The following is a 19,683-nucleotide window of genomic DNA, read 5'->3' as shown; positions in this document are numbered from 1 at the left end:
AATATACTGTAGCATATCCAGTATTCACAATTCCTTTCTGGAATTCTGGAAATTCCAGAAAGGAAGAAATAGGACTGAGGAGAAGAAGCCATCAAAAGACTAATAGGGGAAACTCCCGGAGCTGACAACCGGCACAAGACTTCAGACCCAAGGAAAACACATTCGTTCATTCAGCAGATGGGTTTTGAGACCCTCTGTGTGTGCGATACTGAATCCCTCCGGGGCTTACATTCTTGTGGGGTAAGGAGATGGAGTGGGGAACAGAATGATGAGGACAGTTGATACACAGAACAAGCCAGCTGGACAAGGGGAAAAGTCCATCCCACATAAAGCCCCTCAGAGTTTCTAAAGAAGGTGGAAGAACCTATAAAGTAACAAGAACCAGACTGGTGTCACCCTTTTCTCTAACAACATGCAATGCTAGAGGACTTTGGCGGAATAAATCTAAAAGTGTGAAGAAACATAATTTTCAGCCTAGAATTCTGTGTCCAGCCAAACAGTCCAGTGCAGAGGCAGAAAAAGCACATCTTCAGTCATGGGCTCAGAAAGGCACTCTTTCTCATGTGTCCTTTCTTAGCAAGTTATTTTAAGATGTGTGCTAGCAAAATAAAGAAGCAAATCAAGAGAACAAAGTCTTGGATCCAAGAAACAAGAGGTTCAAGAAGACAATATGAGTTCTTCTGACCCAGGATCTCATTTGTGCAGTAGGCCAAAGCAGCAGGCCATCCAGACCAGAGCAGGAGAATGGAACTCTCCCAAGAGGAAGGTGTGTTGGAGGAGAAATGGTTCATACATTAGATAATTAGCTGGAGAACATAAGAGAAAAAATGAAAGGCAGTTCAAGATTCCATGAAAAACTAGAGTTGAATAGGAATGCTAAGAATGCCCTCTTAGCAACTGAGTAGGTGCCACAAGGAGAAAAATATTTACATAGTCCTCATAGTGTAAACAGTACATTGATTTTCAACTTTTAGAACCAACCTATAGACAAAGCACAGAAAGATGTAATTTAAAATTAGAAGTAAAACTTGAATTCAAGAAAGGAGGTGGGAAAGTGATTATGTGAGCTTAGTTCTCCTTTGCCACAGCAGGACTGAAACGATACAAAGTTGATAAAAAAAAAAAAAAAGAAAGAAAGAAATAGCAGTGTAAGAAATCTACCTACCCAAGAAGTTCAAAGTAATTGGTCCTAGGGAGCCTGGACTTCAGGTGGGGTCAAGGTTAGCGTCGAGGACCACAACTCATTTTAAGTCTCCCCTGCGTTTTTATTTGTACCTCATGTGTTTCTTCCTCCAATTAAATTTCTAAAATCGCTTTTTTTTTTTTTTTAAATTGGAAAAGCTTTAGCCCTTGGTGGTGACTGTGAGGTGGAAGCTGGGGAATTTGAACCCCCCCCCACCCTGCTGCCAGACTTGCAGGCAGAACTCAGAGTGGGGTTGGCAGCAGCTGCCGACCGTGAGGAGAGCGTCTGTGGGCCTGAGACAAATTGAGGGAATTGGGGAAAGGAGAGGAGGCCCAGGGGCTGAGTCTCTCACAGTAGAGGGGCCACTTAGGAGAGCCTGCCATCGGGCTATTTCTTGGAGATTTTTATTTTATTTGAGTTTACATCATTTTCATTGAGAAATATTGGAACAAATTGAGAAGTGTGCCCAATTCTATGACATGGGAAATTTTAGGGAATTTTTGTTGATTTCCAGGGTTAAGGCAGAATGAGACACATATGTATCCATTCATTGAAATTTAATTGATTTATGGGTTTTTTTCTTTGCCATATTTTCCCCATTTTTAATTTATGATCTCCAGTGTTGTTTGCACATTATTTTCATTACTGTACTTTGTTATAATTCATCATTTATACCATCCATGTTCTTTCTTTTCTTACAGATTCTGATATCTTTAGTCTGAATTTTTAACTGGAATCAGAACTGGATGTTGGGGTCACTCTATCTTTTATTGTACCACGTGATTTCCTAATTCAAAATTGCCCCCTAAAAGTTCATATTAGTTAATATAATTTTTTAATGTTAAAAATATATGTATAGTAGTAAACAGTTTATTCTAGCAGCCATGTTGAACAATGTATTTAAGAATTGTAAACTCCCGGAATACTGTATTTATATACACTATTGCAATAGACCATACTTTGACTTAGTCCTGGTAACTGTACAGTAATTTGGTTTTACTAACGAAAGTTGTGAATAAAACTGTGAAACTAGAAAGGAGACTTTCTGGACTTTAATAGACAAATGTGATTTTTAATACTACTATTTCTCTTTTTTTAATATATTTTTTTCTTTATATTCCCCCAAATCAGTGTAAATAAGCATGACACACACACACACACACACACACACACACACACATCTTTACCATAATGGTAATGCTTCTGTATGTGTTTCTATCTGTCCCTCTGGCAAAAAATGTGTAATCTTATTAGATGAATATATATATATATATATATATACACACACACACACATATATATATTTTAATAATGGCCTTTTCCAGTGAACTATCATGTTTCTTTGTACAGTGAAAATTTCTATTTTAGGTTAAAAATTTCTTACTCATTCTCATATATTTGCTTGCCAAGGGCGAATGAAAGAACATGGCTGCTTCCCCCAGACAAACCGACCTTGGCATCCACATAAAGCATCATTGTTTTTAAAAAATGAAGGGTGCTTAATTGTTCCCTTTTTTCTGTATTCTGTAGGTCTCATAACAACAAACTGCAGTCTACAGCTTCTTAAAGTTCAGCGTGTTAACCTAACATAAAACACAGCAAGAATCTGGTTGTCTGAACTATTTTAAATTAAGGAGCCAGATGTTTTTAGTCAGGTTATCCTGACAAGACTTGACCTAAACTTCGTTTTTATTGGTCATAACAGTCCAATTATATTCTTGGCCAATTTTGTCCAACGGACAAGGGAAAAGCAAAGTCAACGACACCATTATCTTGTCAAGATCAAATGGTTTTACTATTGTGGCAGAAGCGGGAAAACTTTGTTTATTGAAAAAAAAAAAAAGAAAAAAGAAAGCAAGAAAAAAAGATAATATGGGGTCAAGTGTAACTCCATGGAAATGCCACGTCTGCTCTTCAGTGAAGAAGCTGGTTTAGAGTCTCACAGAAAACTTTTGACTGTATTTATTTATTGTTGCAAAAAAGACGCTTTTTTATTGCTGCCCTCATTTGTCAGCTAATTATTTTTTCTTATAAAATCCAGCCCCGGTTACATGTAATCCATTCTGTATCTTATCATGATTCCTGTAGGTAAAAGTACAAGATGACCTCTAGATGTCTTTTCTTTCTATGAAAGGAGCTGCTATGTACACATGTGCACACACACATACACACACACACACAACTGGGAATCAACAATGAGTTTATTGTTCATGGTAGATAAAAATTAAGCTTGCATAAAGGTTGGGCTAAGTGGTCCTGGACTACAGACTCTGTTGCCTTGAATATAACAGTACAATTTGTCATTTACTCTGCACCAGGCTAAACTGAGTAAAATCTATTTGAAGGTATCTTGTTTGTAAACATTTGTCAGATTCTAATTTTTTTTCTTTTTGTATTAAAATTCAACTATGGATGTATATGAAACAAAATAAATGGAGATCATTTTTCTCCCACAGATGGTGTCTTTGAATGTGCGCTAATGATTATCTGTAAGCCTTTGAGGGGAAAGGGAGGGCTGCAAGGTACATAACAGGCTGGAGAATCTCATTGCACCTGGGTTTCCCCAGGGCAGTGGTGGCCCTTCATTTCCTAGTTCCCAGCCCACTGTCATCACATCAGAGAAGAATCTTCAGGGGTGCTAATCCTGTTGCATCAGTTAATGTGGCAAAATACACATTGCCTTCATCTGTACATTACATAATGCCAGGCAAATTATCAGTTACGGACAGCTACTTAGAGTTTATATGGGGCATTTTTTAAATGACTTCATCCATTTTGTATTATTTTGTTGGTTGAGTTGTTTGTGGGTTTTCTCCCACATAAGAAAAGTAGTGTAAGCAGTAGGGGGAAAATGGAACCAGCAGAGGATGGTGTATTTTGCATGTCTTTCCTTTTGGTGTTCTAACCTTACACGTTGTATTACCTACTGCATTGTAATAAGAGCTTCTGTAAGATCTGCCATAGTTGGTTTATGCAGCTTTGCAAAAATTTTACTAGATTTTGCACTAATTCATGTTAGCTTTGTCCTGCCAGTTTCTGGGATTTGTCAAATCATGTTTTTAAAAAGTTTTCCTTCTGTTTAATATCACCCTGCTATGCAAAACCTTTCCCGGACCTTGGTTTCTTAAAAGAACGAACAATGTTGCTCCAGTTCCCAGTTCTTCCTTATCACAGACTCAGGTGTGCAGGTTATTCTGGGTTAATTTTATCTCATGAAGCCCATTCCTTTTTGTACATACAAATGTCACAAACCTATGCTTACAAACTTAAAGAGACTAACTGCTCAATATGAAAACATGGAAACAAAGTTTTGCTTAAAATAACTAACATGGAAGTAGTCAAATACAGGTTATTTTGTCCTTATACTTTAAAAAAAAAATGTTACCTATTGTATGCGCTGTGCTGATGCAAGAATCCTACATTTTAATGAATTATAAAGTCATTCTGCATCTCGTCACGTCACAGTATTTCTGTACTATTTATTCATATATATATATATAGAGAGAGAGAGAGAGATGGGCTTAATCATTTAAAACTTGTTGCAGCAAGAACTTTCCTACCTGTAGGCAATAGATTGCTATGTTTTTAACAGATTGTGGCAAATTCTAAACAGCAATTCCTTTTGTACGTAATAGGACATTTCATCCTAGAAAAATAAAGTAATGTTTTTGACATTGGATTTGGTGCAGTTTCTAATGAAATAGTGGTTTGGTTGGTTGATACACTTTCTGTAGCCGTTGGGCATTGCCAGATTGTACCAAAAAAGATAAATTTTATGGGAATCCTCAGACCAGGAAGATACTAATTTCATATGTGTATTTAATAGTATAAAGCCTTTTGTAATTTCTATCGCTGTATAAATAGACATTTTATAGTTTTATCAACTACAGAGCTTTAGTCTTGTTTCAGAAGTAATTTTTGAAAAACATTCCTATAACACATAATGAGTTTCAAAAGCTGCTTTTCTAGGAGTATTCTTTGACAAGCTCCTGCTATCCAATAAGATAAACATATCACAGCTGTTTTACTTTGTATAATCCAAGTAGTAGACTATACATTTGTGATCCGCGGTTAGGATTTTCTACCCCAGTCTTTAGGCTTGTAAATACATGTAATTTGCATCAGTAGATTTCCTTGGCTAAAAGTATTTTCGGTGCTTGTTATGTTTCATCTGCCAAGTTCACAATCCTTGAAAACCTTTCCTAATAAGTATTTTCATATTGGTAAGGCTTTTTTCTCCCATCCGGAGTCTGCAGGATTTGTATTTTAGTTAATGTCCTGCAATAGGTTTAAAAAGAAAAAATTGTGAACTTCCAGAGATCTTTTCCAAAGTAGAACAATTGTCTTTTTGTATTTCAAATGGTCTGGAGTGTTATTTAGAGACCCTGAGATTTGCTGTTGTTCATAATCTACTTTCCCAGAATCTGTAAATTGAGGTTCTTTCCTTATTTGTATTCATCTGTGTGTGTTTCTGATATTAGAGAGCCAGCCTGGTGCTGACCTTTTAAACGTGCACCTACGGACAGGCTGAGCTAGACAGGGCTAGCTACAGGGCTGAGCTACACAGTTAGCGTAGCTCCCACTCTTCGTGACTAAGGCCACTCTTGGAAGCCTCCAATTTCTTGTCCTGAAAGAGAATGGTGAGATCTCATGAGCAGAGCAGTGTCTTGTGAGTGCTTGGGCAGGGGAGGAGGGGGGTGGCGGGGGGGGTGGGGTGGAGAGAGCCAGCTGAGTATTTTTAATAATATGAAATATTCTGAGATACTTTGGGATACTTCGAGTAAGCTACCAGAAAAGACATTTCTTATATGATCACACCCCCAATTTGATCCAATTTGGAAATAAGAGTATATATTTTTATAGGCCTAAAAGCAAAACAAGTACTTTTTTTTCTTGAGTTCTAAGAGCTTAATTCAAAGGAGGGATGCTGCTGGGTTCCTCTTGAAGGCAGTGGAGTATTTTACTGATGAGGGACTTACATGTGCACATAGCCTTTTATGGTCTTTGGAGCACAAATCCATGTGCTAAGAAAAATCTTCCTGTACGACAAAAGGATTAGGAACTACAATGAACTTGCTGCTTACAGTTTTGCATGAAGTTAAGACTGCATCCAAGCTACTGATTGATACTGAAAATGCAATTCTTTGTAACCTTTTTAGCCTAACCCAGGATGATCTGTTTGGTCGCTCCCTCCAGTGCACGGACTCCCTTGCCCAGCACTGTTCTACCTCGTTTGAGCCTCACCTGTCTCTCATCGAGACCTGGTCTTTTTTTTTTTTTTAAAGATTTTATTTATTTGACAGAGAGATCACAAGTAGGCAGAGAGAGAGGGAAGCAGGCTCCCTGCTGAGCAGAGAGCCCGATGTAGGGCTTGATCCCAGGACCCTGAGATCATGACCGGAGCTGAAGGCAGAGGCTTTAACCCACTGAGCCACCCAGGCGCCCCGAGACCTGGTCTTGAACTACGGCCATAGATCTGGGCAGTTTCTATAAAGCTGGCCGGTTTGTTTTCCCTCCCCGTGTGTACACACTAACCGTATGACCTCTATCTATGACACAGATTACATGATTCTGGCATCGGGTGTGCTCCCATAACTCTTCAGAAACTTAGTATCATCAAAGTGGTCTAATCAAACCCTAACCCTCAGGCTTATGTAAAAGTGATTTAACTCTTCACATTCTAACTCACGACCATCCAACCAGTAATTTATCTATTTGGCCATTTTGCAATTTTTATCACTGTGTTATTCAAGACCACCGCTTAGCCTTTTCACATTTAAAAATTCGTCTTTGGTTTTTATGACTGGTGCTATTTATGTCTCAGTTAATGTTTATCCTAAACACACACACACAGGCCAGAAGCTCTTCAATCTCGGCTTACTCTATTGCCAGTAGGTCACGTTATAATTAATGCAGTTGATTCATTCCCAAGAAGCAATCCTAGAATGATTTTTAGTAAGTTTGGGCAAAACTCATTTTTGGAAAATTCTCCAAAACTTCCTCAATGATACTTTACCACAGAAGAGTCAGGAGCTCTCACGTGTTATTTTATCTCTTTGCCCTCTGTTTGGAACAAATAAAGTATCTCCCATCACAGGCAGACGTCATGTCTTACACTCTTGTTTCCTTGTGGATGCTCTACTGTCCTAAACATCTTTTAGGATATATTGTGCTTCTGTTCTATGTGGCCATTAAAGACTGTCTAAAGACACATCATGAGCTCCCTGAGCACCTCTCCTCGGAGACCAGGATAGGCTGTGGGTTTGTTTTTTCTCTTTGGTGCAGTTCCTGTTTATCTTTCCTTAGGCTGTCATCTTCAGCCGTGGGTTATCCGTGTCTCTATTCACGTGTTTCAAATTAATTGATGTACAGTTTGGTCTTCTGAAAAAAAAACAAAAACTGTTGGGGTGCCTGGATGGCTCAGTGGGTTAAGCCACTGCCTTCAGCTCAGGTCATGATCTCAGGGTCCTGGGATCGCGTCCCGCATCGGGCTCTCTGCTCAGCGGGGAGCCTGCTTCCCTCTCTCTCTCTCTCTGCCTGCCTCTCAGTCTACTTGTGATTTCTCTCTGTCAAATAAATAAATAAATAATCTTTAAAAAAAAAAAACTGTTAAAATGTCTTGTGGACTCAAGTATAAAATCAATCTTAAATTCAGCTAGTGATTAAACCTTTTCCAAACCAACTGGAAAAATGTTTAAAATTCACATACTTGCAAGCTGTCATTGAATATCCATTCCAGGGTTTTTGGAGTAAGTTTGAGAAAGGCTTTTTCCTAAACCTGTAGAGCTCCATGAGGCTAAAAAAACCAGGTGCATCCAAGATCTGATTTCAAGGCAAGATTTACTACTTTACAAACACAAACACGATACTCGGTCTTAATAGAAAAATGACATCAGATACACCCAAAATATGTTTAGCATTGGGACAGTTGCCAGTTTGGCACAAATTGTTTCTAGGAGCAGGGAGGGAAGAGAATATTTCTTAAATTTTGGTACATCAGGAACACTTGTTTGAATAATATTTTGCTTGAATTAAGCCCGTTAGTACTCTTTAAGTATAAAACTTGAATACTTGTCTTGAGTTCTGACCCTAGTGTTTTGATCTAAATGACATTTCATACATGTCTTTTGACTAGTGCGCTGTTATGTACAGAATTTAAAATGTGATGGTTTTAGTATGAAACTTGGTTTGATAATGTGATATAACCTATTCAAAGTTGTATATTTAAAATCAAGGAAATGCTTTTTTGTGAACTCTTTCTACTGAAGAATGTATTTAAATTAAAATAATTAAAAATAAACCACATGAAGCAGTGATCTGCTAACTGGACAGGTCAGTTATCTGAGCTGTGTGAATAAATGCCACTAGACTCCAGTAACTTTGCCAGGGACCTCAGAAGCATACCACTGAAGAGCGATTTTGCAAGTAAGAAAGGGGCGACTTCGAGATTAGAGTTGGAACTACACAATCCGTTCCAGAAGGAGCTGTGTGCCTTCCTCCACAGGAATTCCCCATTCCGTGAAGACAGACCGCTCCTGTCTTGTTGCTGAATGCGACACGTCTCTTATAATCCAGCAGTGCGAGGATAGTACATTTCAAACGAGGATAGTACATTTCAAACGCACTGGGTGTGAACGGCACTTTGAACTTGCCCATTCCTTTTTCGGTTAAATCTCTTCACGTAGCTGTTGCCACTCCTGAGCAATCCATCTCCTGGACGGAGCCGCCCTCTCAGGACCTGGAGCAGAGCTGTAGGGAGCTGGCGTCTCTTATGGTAAATGTGGCCCATCACAATATACCTGCTTCCTGAAAAAAAGTACCCAAAATGTAAATTCGTGGTGTCTTTTAAATGCCAAGAAACAGTAAGAACATGCAAGGCCGTCAAGGAATGCCTAAGCTTCGATCTGTTATCTTGCTGCACCTGTTAAATCTCAGATGTTTCACCCTCCAACAACAGGTGGACACAGTCTAGGGACCTTTAGAAGATAATCAGTTTATCTGCCTATTTATTACCCACCAACATCCCAGTACAAAGGTCCTAACCACAATGTAATCAGGAGGATTTTCCAGAGCACACTTCTAGAAAGATGTGGGAGTGGGTATTCCACCCCCTCCAAAAAAAGACATTCTAAACTTTCTAAAAGCGTCTTCTGTGCCCCTCTAGCAACGTTGTTTCGTCACTCCACTTATCAACAAATATCTGAGTGCCCACTCTGTGTCAATCCATGCTGTTCCCACCTTTAACCAGAGGCACGATCGGAGTGGCAGAAATACCTGTCGTCTAAATTCTATTCATTTTAGAATGCTACTCCCCCCGCCCAAACGGTATTGGGGTAACGAACAGACCAGACTGTGGCATCCAAGTTACAAGTGGTGGCACAAAAATCCGTATATGAAGTGTTCAGATCAGTTTCAATACCAGGTTTAAACTCTGGACATGGCTTATTGCAGCTGGAGGAGTCTAGGACTAGTATGTGGACTCGGAAGAAAAACCCGTCCGGAGTGATGTACAGGCGGTTCATCTTGTACAGCCCATCCCGGTCCACCAGCAGAGTCACCAGCCGGATCCCTGTGCCGAGCACGTCCACGTCGTGCACGATTCCATTCACCGCTGCTTTCAAAAAACAAAAGAGTTTGGAGAAATGCAGAACGCTCATTTCCTCTCTTTCCCCAGTGAGTTTTGCACACATCATGAAATAGTCCACATGGGTCTGGGGACCGCAGAATTGAGTGAGTGGGTTTCTCTAGGGTCTCCCCTAGGGCAGTCTGCGAGCACAGCCCGCGCCTGGGCTCGGAAAGGCTCGCCTCGCGGCCTGGGCTCTGCGGCCCGGGCCCGGGAGGTGCTGCGGGGCAGGGCTCACCGAATTCGCTCGCGCAGTAGGACTCGCGCTCGTCCAGGTCCACCCTGCAGGCGCGCGCGCAGGGCTCGGCGCCGGGATCCGCGTCCCTCCGCGGCGGGCTGAGGCGCGGGGGCGGTGCAGGCGCCGGCTCGGGCCCCGGGGGCGGCGCGGCGGCGCGCGGCCGGTTGGGGTGGGCGGGGCCGGCGGCAGCCTCGGCGGCGCGCGCGAGCGACCGCGCGGCCGGGAAGCGCAGGGCCCGGGCGCGTGAGCGCCGCGGGGAGTCCTCCAGCGCGGGCACGCGGCGCGGCGAGGCGCGGTTCTCGGCCTGCGCGAGGCGGGGGCTCGGCGGGCCGGCGGGCTCGCGCGCGGCCTCCCGGAAGCCGGCCCGGTTCTCGGCGGGCGGCGGGGGCTTCCGGCGTCGCGGGTCGGGCCAAGCGCGGGGAGAGGCCTCGGCCGCGCGCGGCCGCCGCGGCTCCTCAGGGACCGGCGGCGCCGGGGGTCCCGGCGTCCCCTCCGCACTCGGGCCGCCGCCGGGGTCGGGCTTCCTGTTGTGGGGCGGCGACGCTGTAGGGAAAAAAGAGGAGAGGCCGGGGAGGCCGTCAGGGAAGGAGAGACGCGGAGGGGAGAAGCCGAGTGGGAGGGCAGCGGCGCGGGGGAGGGGAGGCTCGAGGAGGGGAGGGGAGACCCTGTGGAGAGGGCAGGGGAGGCCGAGTGGGGAGGAGAGGAGAAGCGGGAGAGCGTGAGAGGGGTGGGAAGGCGGGCGGAGGGTCTGAGAGGCCGGTGGGCGGGCGGGGTGGGGGTGAGGGGCGGGAGAAGAAAAGGCCCTGGGAGGGGAGGGGAGCTGCGGACAATGTAAACTTAGCGAGCACCTGCGAGAGGAGCTATGGCGGGGGGGTCGGGGGGGGGGGAGTCCCGGCGGGGGCGGGGGGAGGCCCGGCGGGGGCGACGGAGGCCGGGAGACTTGGAAGTGAAGGCCCGGGAACGGGAGGGGACGAGAGGAAGGCGCCCCCGTGGTAAGCGGAGGGAAGCCTCAGCGTCAGGTCCGAGGAGAGCACAGGTTCCCTAGGCCCCGGGGGAAGACCGAGACGAGGGTCTTGCCCTCTAAAATCGAGGCCAACTAAGAAAAATTTTCTCGCCGCGTGGGAACCTCTCATTTTGTTAAGGAACCTCTTAAAATCGATAGCTTTGTAAAATTGCCGCAACCTGTTTGTTCTAGGGCTAAACACAACGTGTGGTCAACTGTGGTTAAGTAACAAACTCTTTTTTGCCGTTTCTTTAATATATGTATAAACATCCGCCTTTTTGCTCTGTACAGTTTGTTGAGAAAGTACCAAGAGCAAACCCCAGGGGGAAAGGTCTCATATTACAGGTTCTCCTAATTGTTTAAGCGCCCCTGACAACAGAACTATTTGGTTTTCCCATCCGTGTTTACACTGTCATCTTGGTCTCTGTGAGTGGATTTTTATCCGGCTTCTTGGACACCGCTTACTCGTAAACTACGGCTAAGGAAGATTTTTAAAGCATGGCTGGGAGGCCGAGGCCCCTGGTTGAGTATAAAAGCACACGCGCACCACTTACATTTCCCCTTCCCTGGTGGCAAAAAAATCTCTTAAGTGATATGGCATGAAAACAATTTTTTTTTAATTATTAATGATTTTCCCCAGCTCTGCAGACAGGTTGGTGAGCAAACTTCAGCCAGCTTGGAAGCTGGGCAATTTTCCATGCCCAGTTACACAATATCACCTCCCCGTTTGCCTGGGTCCCAGTGCCCTCCAAAGAGGCACAAGAACCTGTCTTTCTTTTTCTTTTTCTGTGGTCTCCACGGCTGGTTTTCCACATTTCTCTTTCCTTGCATGGAAGAGCTGGGTCTGCCCACGTGCAGCTCTTGCAACACTTCATTTAAAGGGATTTATCTTGTCCAATTGACAATCTCCTTTAAAATCAGCTTTCCCCCAGCAGTAATAGCTGGTTCTAGTTCGTGTTTTTACAGAGAGGTTGATTCTGACTCATTATGTCCAACGTTGTCCCATTCACAGCTGAATAAAGTTCTGGTAGATATCCAATTCCTGACAACTGTTGACCTCACAACTGCTTCCCCATTGATATCACCATCTGTTGTCATGGGAAAGATTGTCTGATATTTGGGTTAAATGCCACTGAAGTCATTCAGTTTCCATGTGGAAAAATAACCCAAAGTAAATTGCCCTGTGAGGTGCGGAAGCTGTTTTTCCCAGAGATAGGGAATCAGAAGAACATCCAAAGAAAAGCAAAACAAAAACCTCTCCCCGCAGAGAATCCCTTATTTCATTATTTCATTCCCAGTAACTTATTTTCAGCTCATGCACGAAACTCCGTGTGTGCGTGTTTTAAAGACTCAGGTACGCCCCCCCTCCCCGCCCCCACGGGCTATTCGCTGGCGCTTGCAGCCAGAGGGGAGAGATGTCCGATTTGGGCTCCCCTTCGCCCTCAGCCGCGGCGGGCGCACCCAGCGCTTCGGATCGCCCGCGGGACCCCGGCCCCGGCGCAGGGCGGACCCCGCGCTCCTCCCGGCGCCCGCCGCCCGCCGCGTCCTGCGAGCCCGGCCCGCACGGCGCCCGAAAGGCATGCCGCGACCCCTTTTGACACTTTCCCTCCTCTGTGATGGAGCAACTACTTAACATGCAAAGTTTTCCCCAGCCTGCCCGGCTCGCTCGAGATCATTTCAGTAGCTGAACTGGCTCCTTTCCGAAAAGGCTGCCAGGACACACAAAATCTTGGGGACACAGTTTGCTCCTTCCGAACACGAACACGGACCCGGAGTCCCCTCTCCTGCCCACTCTGACCCCTTTCTCGTCCCGCCCTTCAGCGCGCCTTCTCCCCGGGTCCCCCCACCACCCCACCCCACCCCTGCTTCTCTCCCAGGACTCAGCGTTTCCCCGATCTTACCTTTTCTCTCCGCCACTGGGGCTTCGGGAGATGATCCAACGATCAAACAGAGGAGCCAGAAAGCTCTAGCTGTCATTTTCGTAGACACGGTTCCCAGGCTCTAAAACGGAGCCTGGGCTTTTGCTCTTTCTCTCCCCCCACCCCTTCTCCACACCCCCACCCCCGTTCATGCTAATGAGGGGCAGCCTTTGGGGAAACGGGAATCACTCACTGAACAGACCATTGGAACAAAACCGAGCTGCAGGGATTTCTCCCACTTCCTAAGGGGGACAAGCACATGGCCTCTCCGAGTTGTCCCAGCGAACGTCTGTGGGCAGTAACAACATCAAATCCTAAACTTGAAACCCGTGTGGGTTTGCGGACCGGAGTGGGGCGGGGGGAGGGGAGGGTGGGGCAAGTGGAGAGAGTAGGGGTGATGAGGGGCCGAGGGACAGGGTGGGGGAGAAGGAGTGATAGGAAGTTTTTTCCAGATTAAGTCAACAACAAATAGGCGGGTTCCTGCTGAAGACAACTTGGGCTTGTGGAAGGGATTCAAGATGACAGGAAAATTCCTCCGGGAATGTGTCAGGGGGTCTGAGAGAAACCAAGCCTAGGTATGGTTAAGCTATTGTACTATATATGCCACTTTTATATTCTAGAACCAGAAGGAAAAACAGCCTTGAGCAAAATAGTCTCTCTTCTTCCCATTTTTTTCTTTCTTCTTTCTTTCTCCTTCCTTCCTTCCTTTCTTTCCTTCTTTTTTCTTTCCTCTCTCAATTGAAATTAGTATCTCGGTGGCTAGATTCATCAAGCCCATGCTGAGTGCCTTCTACCCAACCAGGTGCTGGGAGATAAAAATGAGAAAAACACCTCCCCAGCTCTCTTGGGATGGCTCCTCTCCTAGAGAAAGGTGGGTCTTTTGTTTTTCTCTCTCTCTTTCTAAGAAAAATAAACTCATTCACTGCTTAGGTGTGAATTCTTGAAATGACTCTGTATATGAGTCCTGAGCGAAGGACCCTTTTCTTGAGATTGAACAGAAATAGCATTCACCCAGGGGGGGGTGGGGAATCAGCTCACCACAGCCTTACCAACGTGTATCTCATTTCAGCAGCCTCAAGCCCAAAAGGAAGGGGAAATGCACTGAGGTGAAGGCATTTTATCTGAAATATATGAGCCCAGAGTGAGATGCAGCTGCTAAAAGAAATAACAAACTTCTGCTGCAGCAATATCTTATGTCTCAAAAATAATAATGCTAGTGGACTGACCAGATTCAGGGGGGATCATGTTTTCAAGAGAGACACTGGAAAGCTTGGAGAACAATAGGGGAGTGAGAAGGCTTGGCTCCATCACCGAGTTCCTTCACAGGAACTGAGGCTAAGCAGATATTTTGTGAAAGAACCAGTTATAAGTTATAAGGTGACATGTTTAATTCCAATTTAAGAAAAGATATTCTAGCAGCCGAGATCTCCAAGAAAGCAGGCTGCTTTGAAGGAAGGTATCCTTCTTTGGGAAAACTGGAGCCAGAGTGGGGATCCAAAGAGAATGTCCATCATTCACCATAGGGCGGAGTGCCTGGCTGGCTCAGTTGGAAGCGCACGCAACTCTTGATCTCTGGGTGTTAGTTCGAGCCCCATGTGGGGTGTAGAGATGACTAAAAATAAATAAACTTTTAATTAAAAATACTGAAGAAGAGTTTCCTGAATTAGGTGTGCTGTGGTTTGAGAGATACAGTGAAGCAAATATATTCATCCAGAGAGGAGGCTGACTAGCCACAGGCTAATTTTATATAGGAGGGAGTCACTATCCTCTGTAGTCTGGTCCTCAGCTTTCTTGAGCTTGAAACTCACTTAGGTCCATGCATCAGTTTTGTGGGACTGACTCATATTAAACAAACTCATAAGAAGAAGATGTATAAACCAGACCATTACTTATTAATTTGCAATGGAGAGGCTATAGCAAAGATGATTCAGCAATCTGATTATTAACAAGAAGTTTGCTTGTTGAGCACTAAATTGAATTGCAGCTCATGGTGGGCTAATCTTCCTCATTCGGGTTTTAGAGGAGTGAGTTCTCTATTTCCTTCTAAAGACTAAACCTCTCCAGTCTCTGCAAAGCCTGTGTACGCCAGAGTCAGTGTCTCCAGCCTCTGGAGGCTTGTGTTCTCGAGGCCCAGTGTACAGATGTCCTCAGATCCCCTTCTTTCACATGCTCTTTAAGTCAAGTGGAATAAAATTAATTAGGCTTAAGCTTTCTCATTTACAACCACATCTCAGACATGCCTGCTTGCTTGAGATTATATTCAAGTCACCCAGATCCAATGTGGGGTGTTCCCGAAACTCTTCTGTTGCAGGAATGTTGTGAATGCCCCGAAGCCCACACCCTGAAATGTAGAGGCAGAGAGCCGGCTGGATGGCTCCCACGGGCTCTTAGAGATTTCCCGGGTGGCACCAGCCTGGACGAACTTGCCAGAGTCCGGGTTGGGTCTTGGGCAGCGTCTGGCTCAGCAACGACACTAGAGGTGGAAGGCACAAAGAGCTCAAAGAGACAGATCCACGTGAGCCAGAATGCCACTTTATTAATTTGCAACAAGAAACTGACTCAGGCAGACGGACATGCTTATGTCTGCCCGTCTAGCCTTGTCTTTCTATACACAAGTCACATGGGAAGTCAAATTATCATCAGGGTGCTTGGTAATGTAAACCAGAGCAAAAGGAATCTGTCATAGGATTGGAATGTTTGACGGTATTGGTTTTTTGTAACCTAATGTGTCTGTCTTCATAATAGGCACATACACTTGTCACGTGGAAGAATCTAAGAGCCTAACTGCCTTCCTCTCCCCTGCCAATTTCTGGCATTTTTAGTGTCTCTTTCCACTTAGCAAATATTTATTGAGTGTCTACTATGTGTTGTAGAATAAAGAATTTGTGCCAGGTTCCTGGCATGGAGCTCCTAAAAGCCTTGATATTTCCCAGGTGATAGAAATGTCATAGTTACTAATGAGATTTCCGGATAACACTTGAGTTTTGCTAGCGAGGTGACTCTTGGAGGTCTCCTTGGTAGCTTCAGGAAGGGATCCGGTCACCAGAAGGACCAACCATGCAATTAGAGAGGCAGAACTTCGAGCCCACCTGACCTCCAAGGAGGGAAAAGAGGCTGTAGATTAGGTTCAGTTGTATGGCCAATGATTTAATCCATCTGGCCTGCAGAAGGAAATCCCAATGAAAACTCAGTGGGCTTCCTGGCTGGTGATGTGCTAAGGGAGTGATGTTCCCTAATCCGTGGAAAGAGCACACAGAAGCTATGCATTTGGGACCTTTCAGATCTCATCCTATATATTTCTTCGTGTAGCTGGTCCTGATTTGTCTCCTGTATCATAAAACTGTGATCATTAAGTGCAATGCTTTCCTGTTCTGTGCTTGGTTACAGAAAATTAGCACACCTGAGGGAATCAAGAGAACCCCCCAGTCTGCAGCCAGGCGGTAGGAAATAGGAGTGGTATTGCTGTGGAGCGCCCCCTTTAAACAGTGGGGTCTGCACTAACTCTGGGTGGTTATGGCCAGAACTGAACTCTAGTCCGCCAGCTGGCATCAAAATACTATATTCCGGGCACTGTTTTAGGAGCCAGAAATCTCAGTCTCCCTCATCCTTCGACAAGAGTACAATATTTGCTTTGTTTCCCATGCGGTAGATCGTGGTCACGATTTCAGGACCATCTTGATGGTGAGCAGGGTCTCCCCAGATTCTTCAGACTTTCAAAGACAACCCCGAGGTTTACTCCCACAGGGACCGGACTGATCCTGGGATGTTAGGACATCGATCCTCCCCTACTGTGGAAAATAACATTCAATTACAGCATTGAGTGCAATTATTAAGAAGCTGTACCTGTTAGAGAGAAAGGGGAGACCACATGAAGGTGGCTGGAGAAGCCACGTAAACTCTGGTTTGAAAAATGACTGCGGTTCACGGTCTCAACCAAGGAGGACGCGCGCTGTAGGCCGACAGCAGCACATGCGGCTGGGGAGGTATGAGCGATCCTGAGTCCACCCAGGCCCCAGAAGCATGATGGCACCCAAGGGAAGCCCCCCCACCCCACCCCGTGGCAGAAAGTGCTGGAAAGCCTCAGTGCCTTATGGGCAAACTCTCCCTCAGACAACGGTGAGTCCAGGAGAAGTGAGTAGCTGGGTTTTTGTGTTTGGTTTTTTAACTCTTTGCTGTATTTTCCTATCACTCTACATTATTTGTAATGGAACATTTGGAAAATAAAAGGGTAGACACGAGAACTATAGAATATAGGCCTCGCTTCACTACCACTACACCTCCCCAACCTTACAACATCTCCATATATTTCTTTCCCAGCTCCTTTTTGGCTATCGTTGTTACACGGGGGTGGGCAGTGTCTACACTGCTTCAGATCCTGTGTTGTTTGCATGACACCATGACAAAAAGGCTTCCCCATTTATGTTTTGTGCGTACAGTTTCTGGATCCAGCTCTTATTCAATGAAAACTGTTCAAAATACTATTAAAAACTCTTTGTGGGGCACCTGGGTGCTCAGTGGGTTAAGCCTCTGCCTTTAGCTCAGGTCATGATCCCGGGTCCTAGGTTCGAGCCCCATGCCGGGCTCTTTGCTCAGCGGGGAGTCTGCTTCCCCCTCACTCTCTCTGCTTGCTTGTGAACTCTTTCTGTCAAATAAGTAAATAATAAAATCTTAAAAACAAAACAAAACAAAACAAAAAAATTCTTTGTAAATGTGAAATCTCCTAACTGCATAATACGTTGTCATGGGGACAAACCCTAAGTTATGAACATTTCAGGCAGTTCACAATCGTAACTAGTGTAAAGCTTTCTGTGTCCCCATCATTTGAGGAATGGATAAATTGTGACATACTGGAATACTACAGAGCAGGGTTTGGGTTTGTTTTTGTTTTTCTAAGATTTTATTTTATTTTATTATTTTTAAAGATTTTATTTATTTATTTGACAGAGCGAGATCACGAGTAGGCAGAGAGAGAGAGGAGGAAGCAGGCTCCCGCCAAGCAGAGAGCCTGACACAGGACTTGATCCCAGGACCCTGAGATCACGACCCAAGGCAAAGGCAGAGGCCTAACCCACTGAGCCACCCAGGCACCCAAGATTTTATTTTTATGTGATCTCTACACCCACAAGGGGGCTTGAACTTACAACCTGGAGATCAGGAGTTGCATGCTTTCCCAATGAGCCAGCCAGATGCCCCCAGAGCGGGGTTTCTTGGCCTCAGCACTACTAACATTGACGCTGAGATGATTCTTTGTTGTGCACTGCAGGATTGTGACCAGTTTCCACCTTTCCCCCACCTTAGCCACTGGGTACCAGTAGTGCCTTCTACGTCCAACTGTCTTCCAGCAATGCCAAATGTCTCCTGGGGACAAAATTGTGAACCACATTTGTTGCCATAAACCAAGGAAGATAAATGAGTTGCAATTACAAAAGCAAAATATACATCAGTCTCATAAAAATGATCTCAAGTAAAAAAAAGTCTGACACAAAACACCATATACTCTGTAATTGCATTTCTGTAGGTTCATAAATAGACAAAACTAATTCAGGATGCAAAAGGTCAGGATATTTTTGGGACTTAGTACTGGAAAGAGTGTGGCAGGGGCTAGGTGGTGTTTTCTGAGGTGTTGGAGTGTTCTATTGTTTGACCTAATAATTTTTGATATCTTGCATAAGAAATGTTACTAGTTTATATTAGTCAAATCCGTTGGCTGCTTTTTTGTGATATTTTCCATCCCTTTATAAAATCTTTTAAAATGTGTATAAATAATACATATTCTTTGCAGAATAGATAATACAAAAGAAAAAGAAAAATCAACAACAATCTTTTTATCTAGAAATAACTACTATGGATATTTTGGTGTATCAGTTTCCTGACTTTTTTCTACACATATATGTGTGTGTAAATATGTTACATAGTTTCTTTTTTTTTAAAGATTTTTTATTTATTCATTTGACAGAGAGAGAGAGAGAGAGATCACAAGCAGGCAGAGAGGCAGGCAGAGAGAGGGAGAAGCAGGCTCCCTGCTGAGGAGAAAGCCTGATGTGAGGTTGATCCCAGGACCCTGGGATCATGACCTGAGCTGAAGGCAGAGGCTTAACCCACTGAGCCACCCAGGCACCCCACATAGTTTCTTTATATAAAAGTGGGAGCAGGTATATAGATACTTTTAAGATGGTTTTGAAGGGGCGTCTGGGTGGCTCAGTGGGTTAAGCCTCTGCCTTTGGCTCGGGTCATGATCCCGGGGTCCTGGGATCGAGCCCAACATCGGGCTCTTTGCTTGGCAGGGAGCCTGCTTCCTCCCCTCTCTCTGCCTGCCTCTCTACATGCTTGTGATTTCTGTCTGTCAAATAAGTAAATAAAATCTAAAAAAAAAAATGTTAATAATAGGGCGCTTGGGTAGCTCAGTGGGTTAAGCCTCTGCCTTCTGCTGGGGTCATGATCCCAGGGTCCTGGGATCAACCTCACATCAGGCTCTCTGCTCAGCGGAGAGCCTGCTTCTCCCTCTCTCTCTGCCTGCCTCTCTGCCTGCTTGTGATCTCTCTCTGTCAAACAAATAAACAAAATCTTTAAAAATTTGTTAATGATATGTTAACATTTTCCTGTTTCATTCAGTACATGATTCCATCATATGTACATATGTATTTAGAATATTTTTTAAAGATTTTTTTATTTTTACGTAGTCTCTATACCCAATGTGGAGTTTGAACTCGTAATCCC

The 19,683-nt window shown here is 44.5% G+C and overlaps 2 protein-coding genes across 20 annotated transcripts in view; one reads left to right on the top strand and one right to left on the bottom strand.

Moving 5' to 3' along the window:
* BPTF (bromodomain PHD finger transcription factor) overlaps positions 1-3,638 on the top strand; it is a 158,773-nt gene extending 155,135 nt beyond the window's left edge. For 13 of the 14 annotated variants that reach the window (XM_013054521.2, XM_013054520.2, XM_013054519.2 and 10 more), the window contains one exon: positions 2,714-3,638. In XM_013054521.2, coding sequence (XP_012909975.2) covers positions 2,714-2,750 — 37 coding nt within the window. In that variant the 3' untranslated portion in view covers positions 2,751-3,638. Of the gene's footprint in view, positions 1-1,884 lie in introns of all 14 variants that reach the window. The other variant, XM_013054514.2, reaches the window with a different exon arrangement.
* A 4,366-nt stretch (positions 3,639-8,004) lies between these two features.
* On the bottom strand, positions 8,005-13,346 carry CUNH17orf58 (chromosome unknown C17orf58 homolog). 6 transcript variants are annotated; one of them, XM_045080917.1, is made up of 5 exons: positions 13,160-13,320; positions 12,949-13,048; positions 10,045-10,587; positions 9,603-9,794; positions 8,005-8,989 (listed from the first exon to the last, which is right to left on the bottom strand). In XM_045080917.1, exons 1-5 carry the CDS (start codon positions 13,169-13,171, stop codon positions 8,799-8,801), a joined length of 1,038 nt encoding a protein of 345 aa, XP_044936852.1. In that variant the 5' UTR covers positions 13,172-13,320; the 3' UTR covers positions 8,005-8,798. The 6 variants fall into 6 exon arrangements, with proteins under 6 accessions (XP_044936852.1, XP_044936853.1, XP_044936854.1 ...); XM_045080918.1 differs by having other exon boundaries at positions 13,169-13,320; XM_045080920.1 differs by having other exon boundaries at positions 8,808-8,989; positions 9,530-9,794; positions 13,160-13,346.
* Positions 13,347-19,683: the final 6,337 nt, after the last annotated feature.

The sequence above is a fragment of the Mustela putorius genome, unplaced genomic scaffold (genome assembly GCF_011764305.1).
Source record: "Mustela putorius furo isolate JIRA1106 unplaced genomic scaffold, ASM1176430v1.1 tig00000487_pilon_pilon_pilon, whole genome shotgun sequence".
Lineage (NCBI taxonomy): Eukaryota > Metazoa > Chordata > Mammalia > Carnivora > Mustelidae > Mustela > Mustela putorius.
Note: the sequence above shows the minus strand (reverse complement) of the source record. Positions and strands in the feature narration are given on the sequence as shown.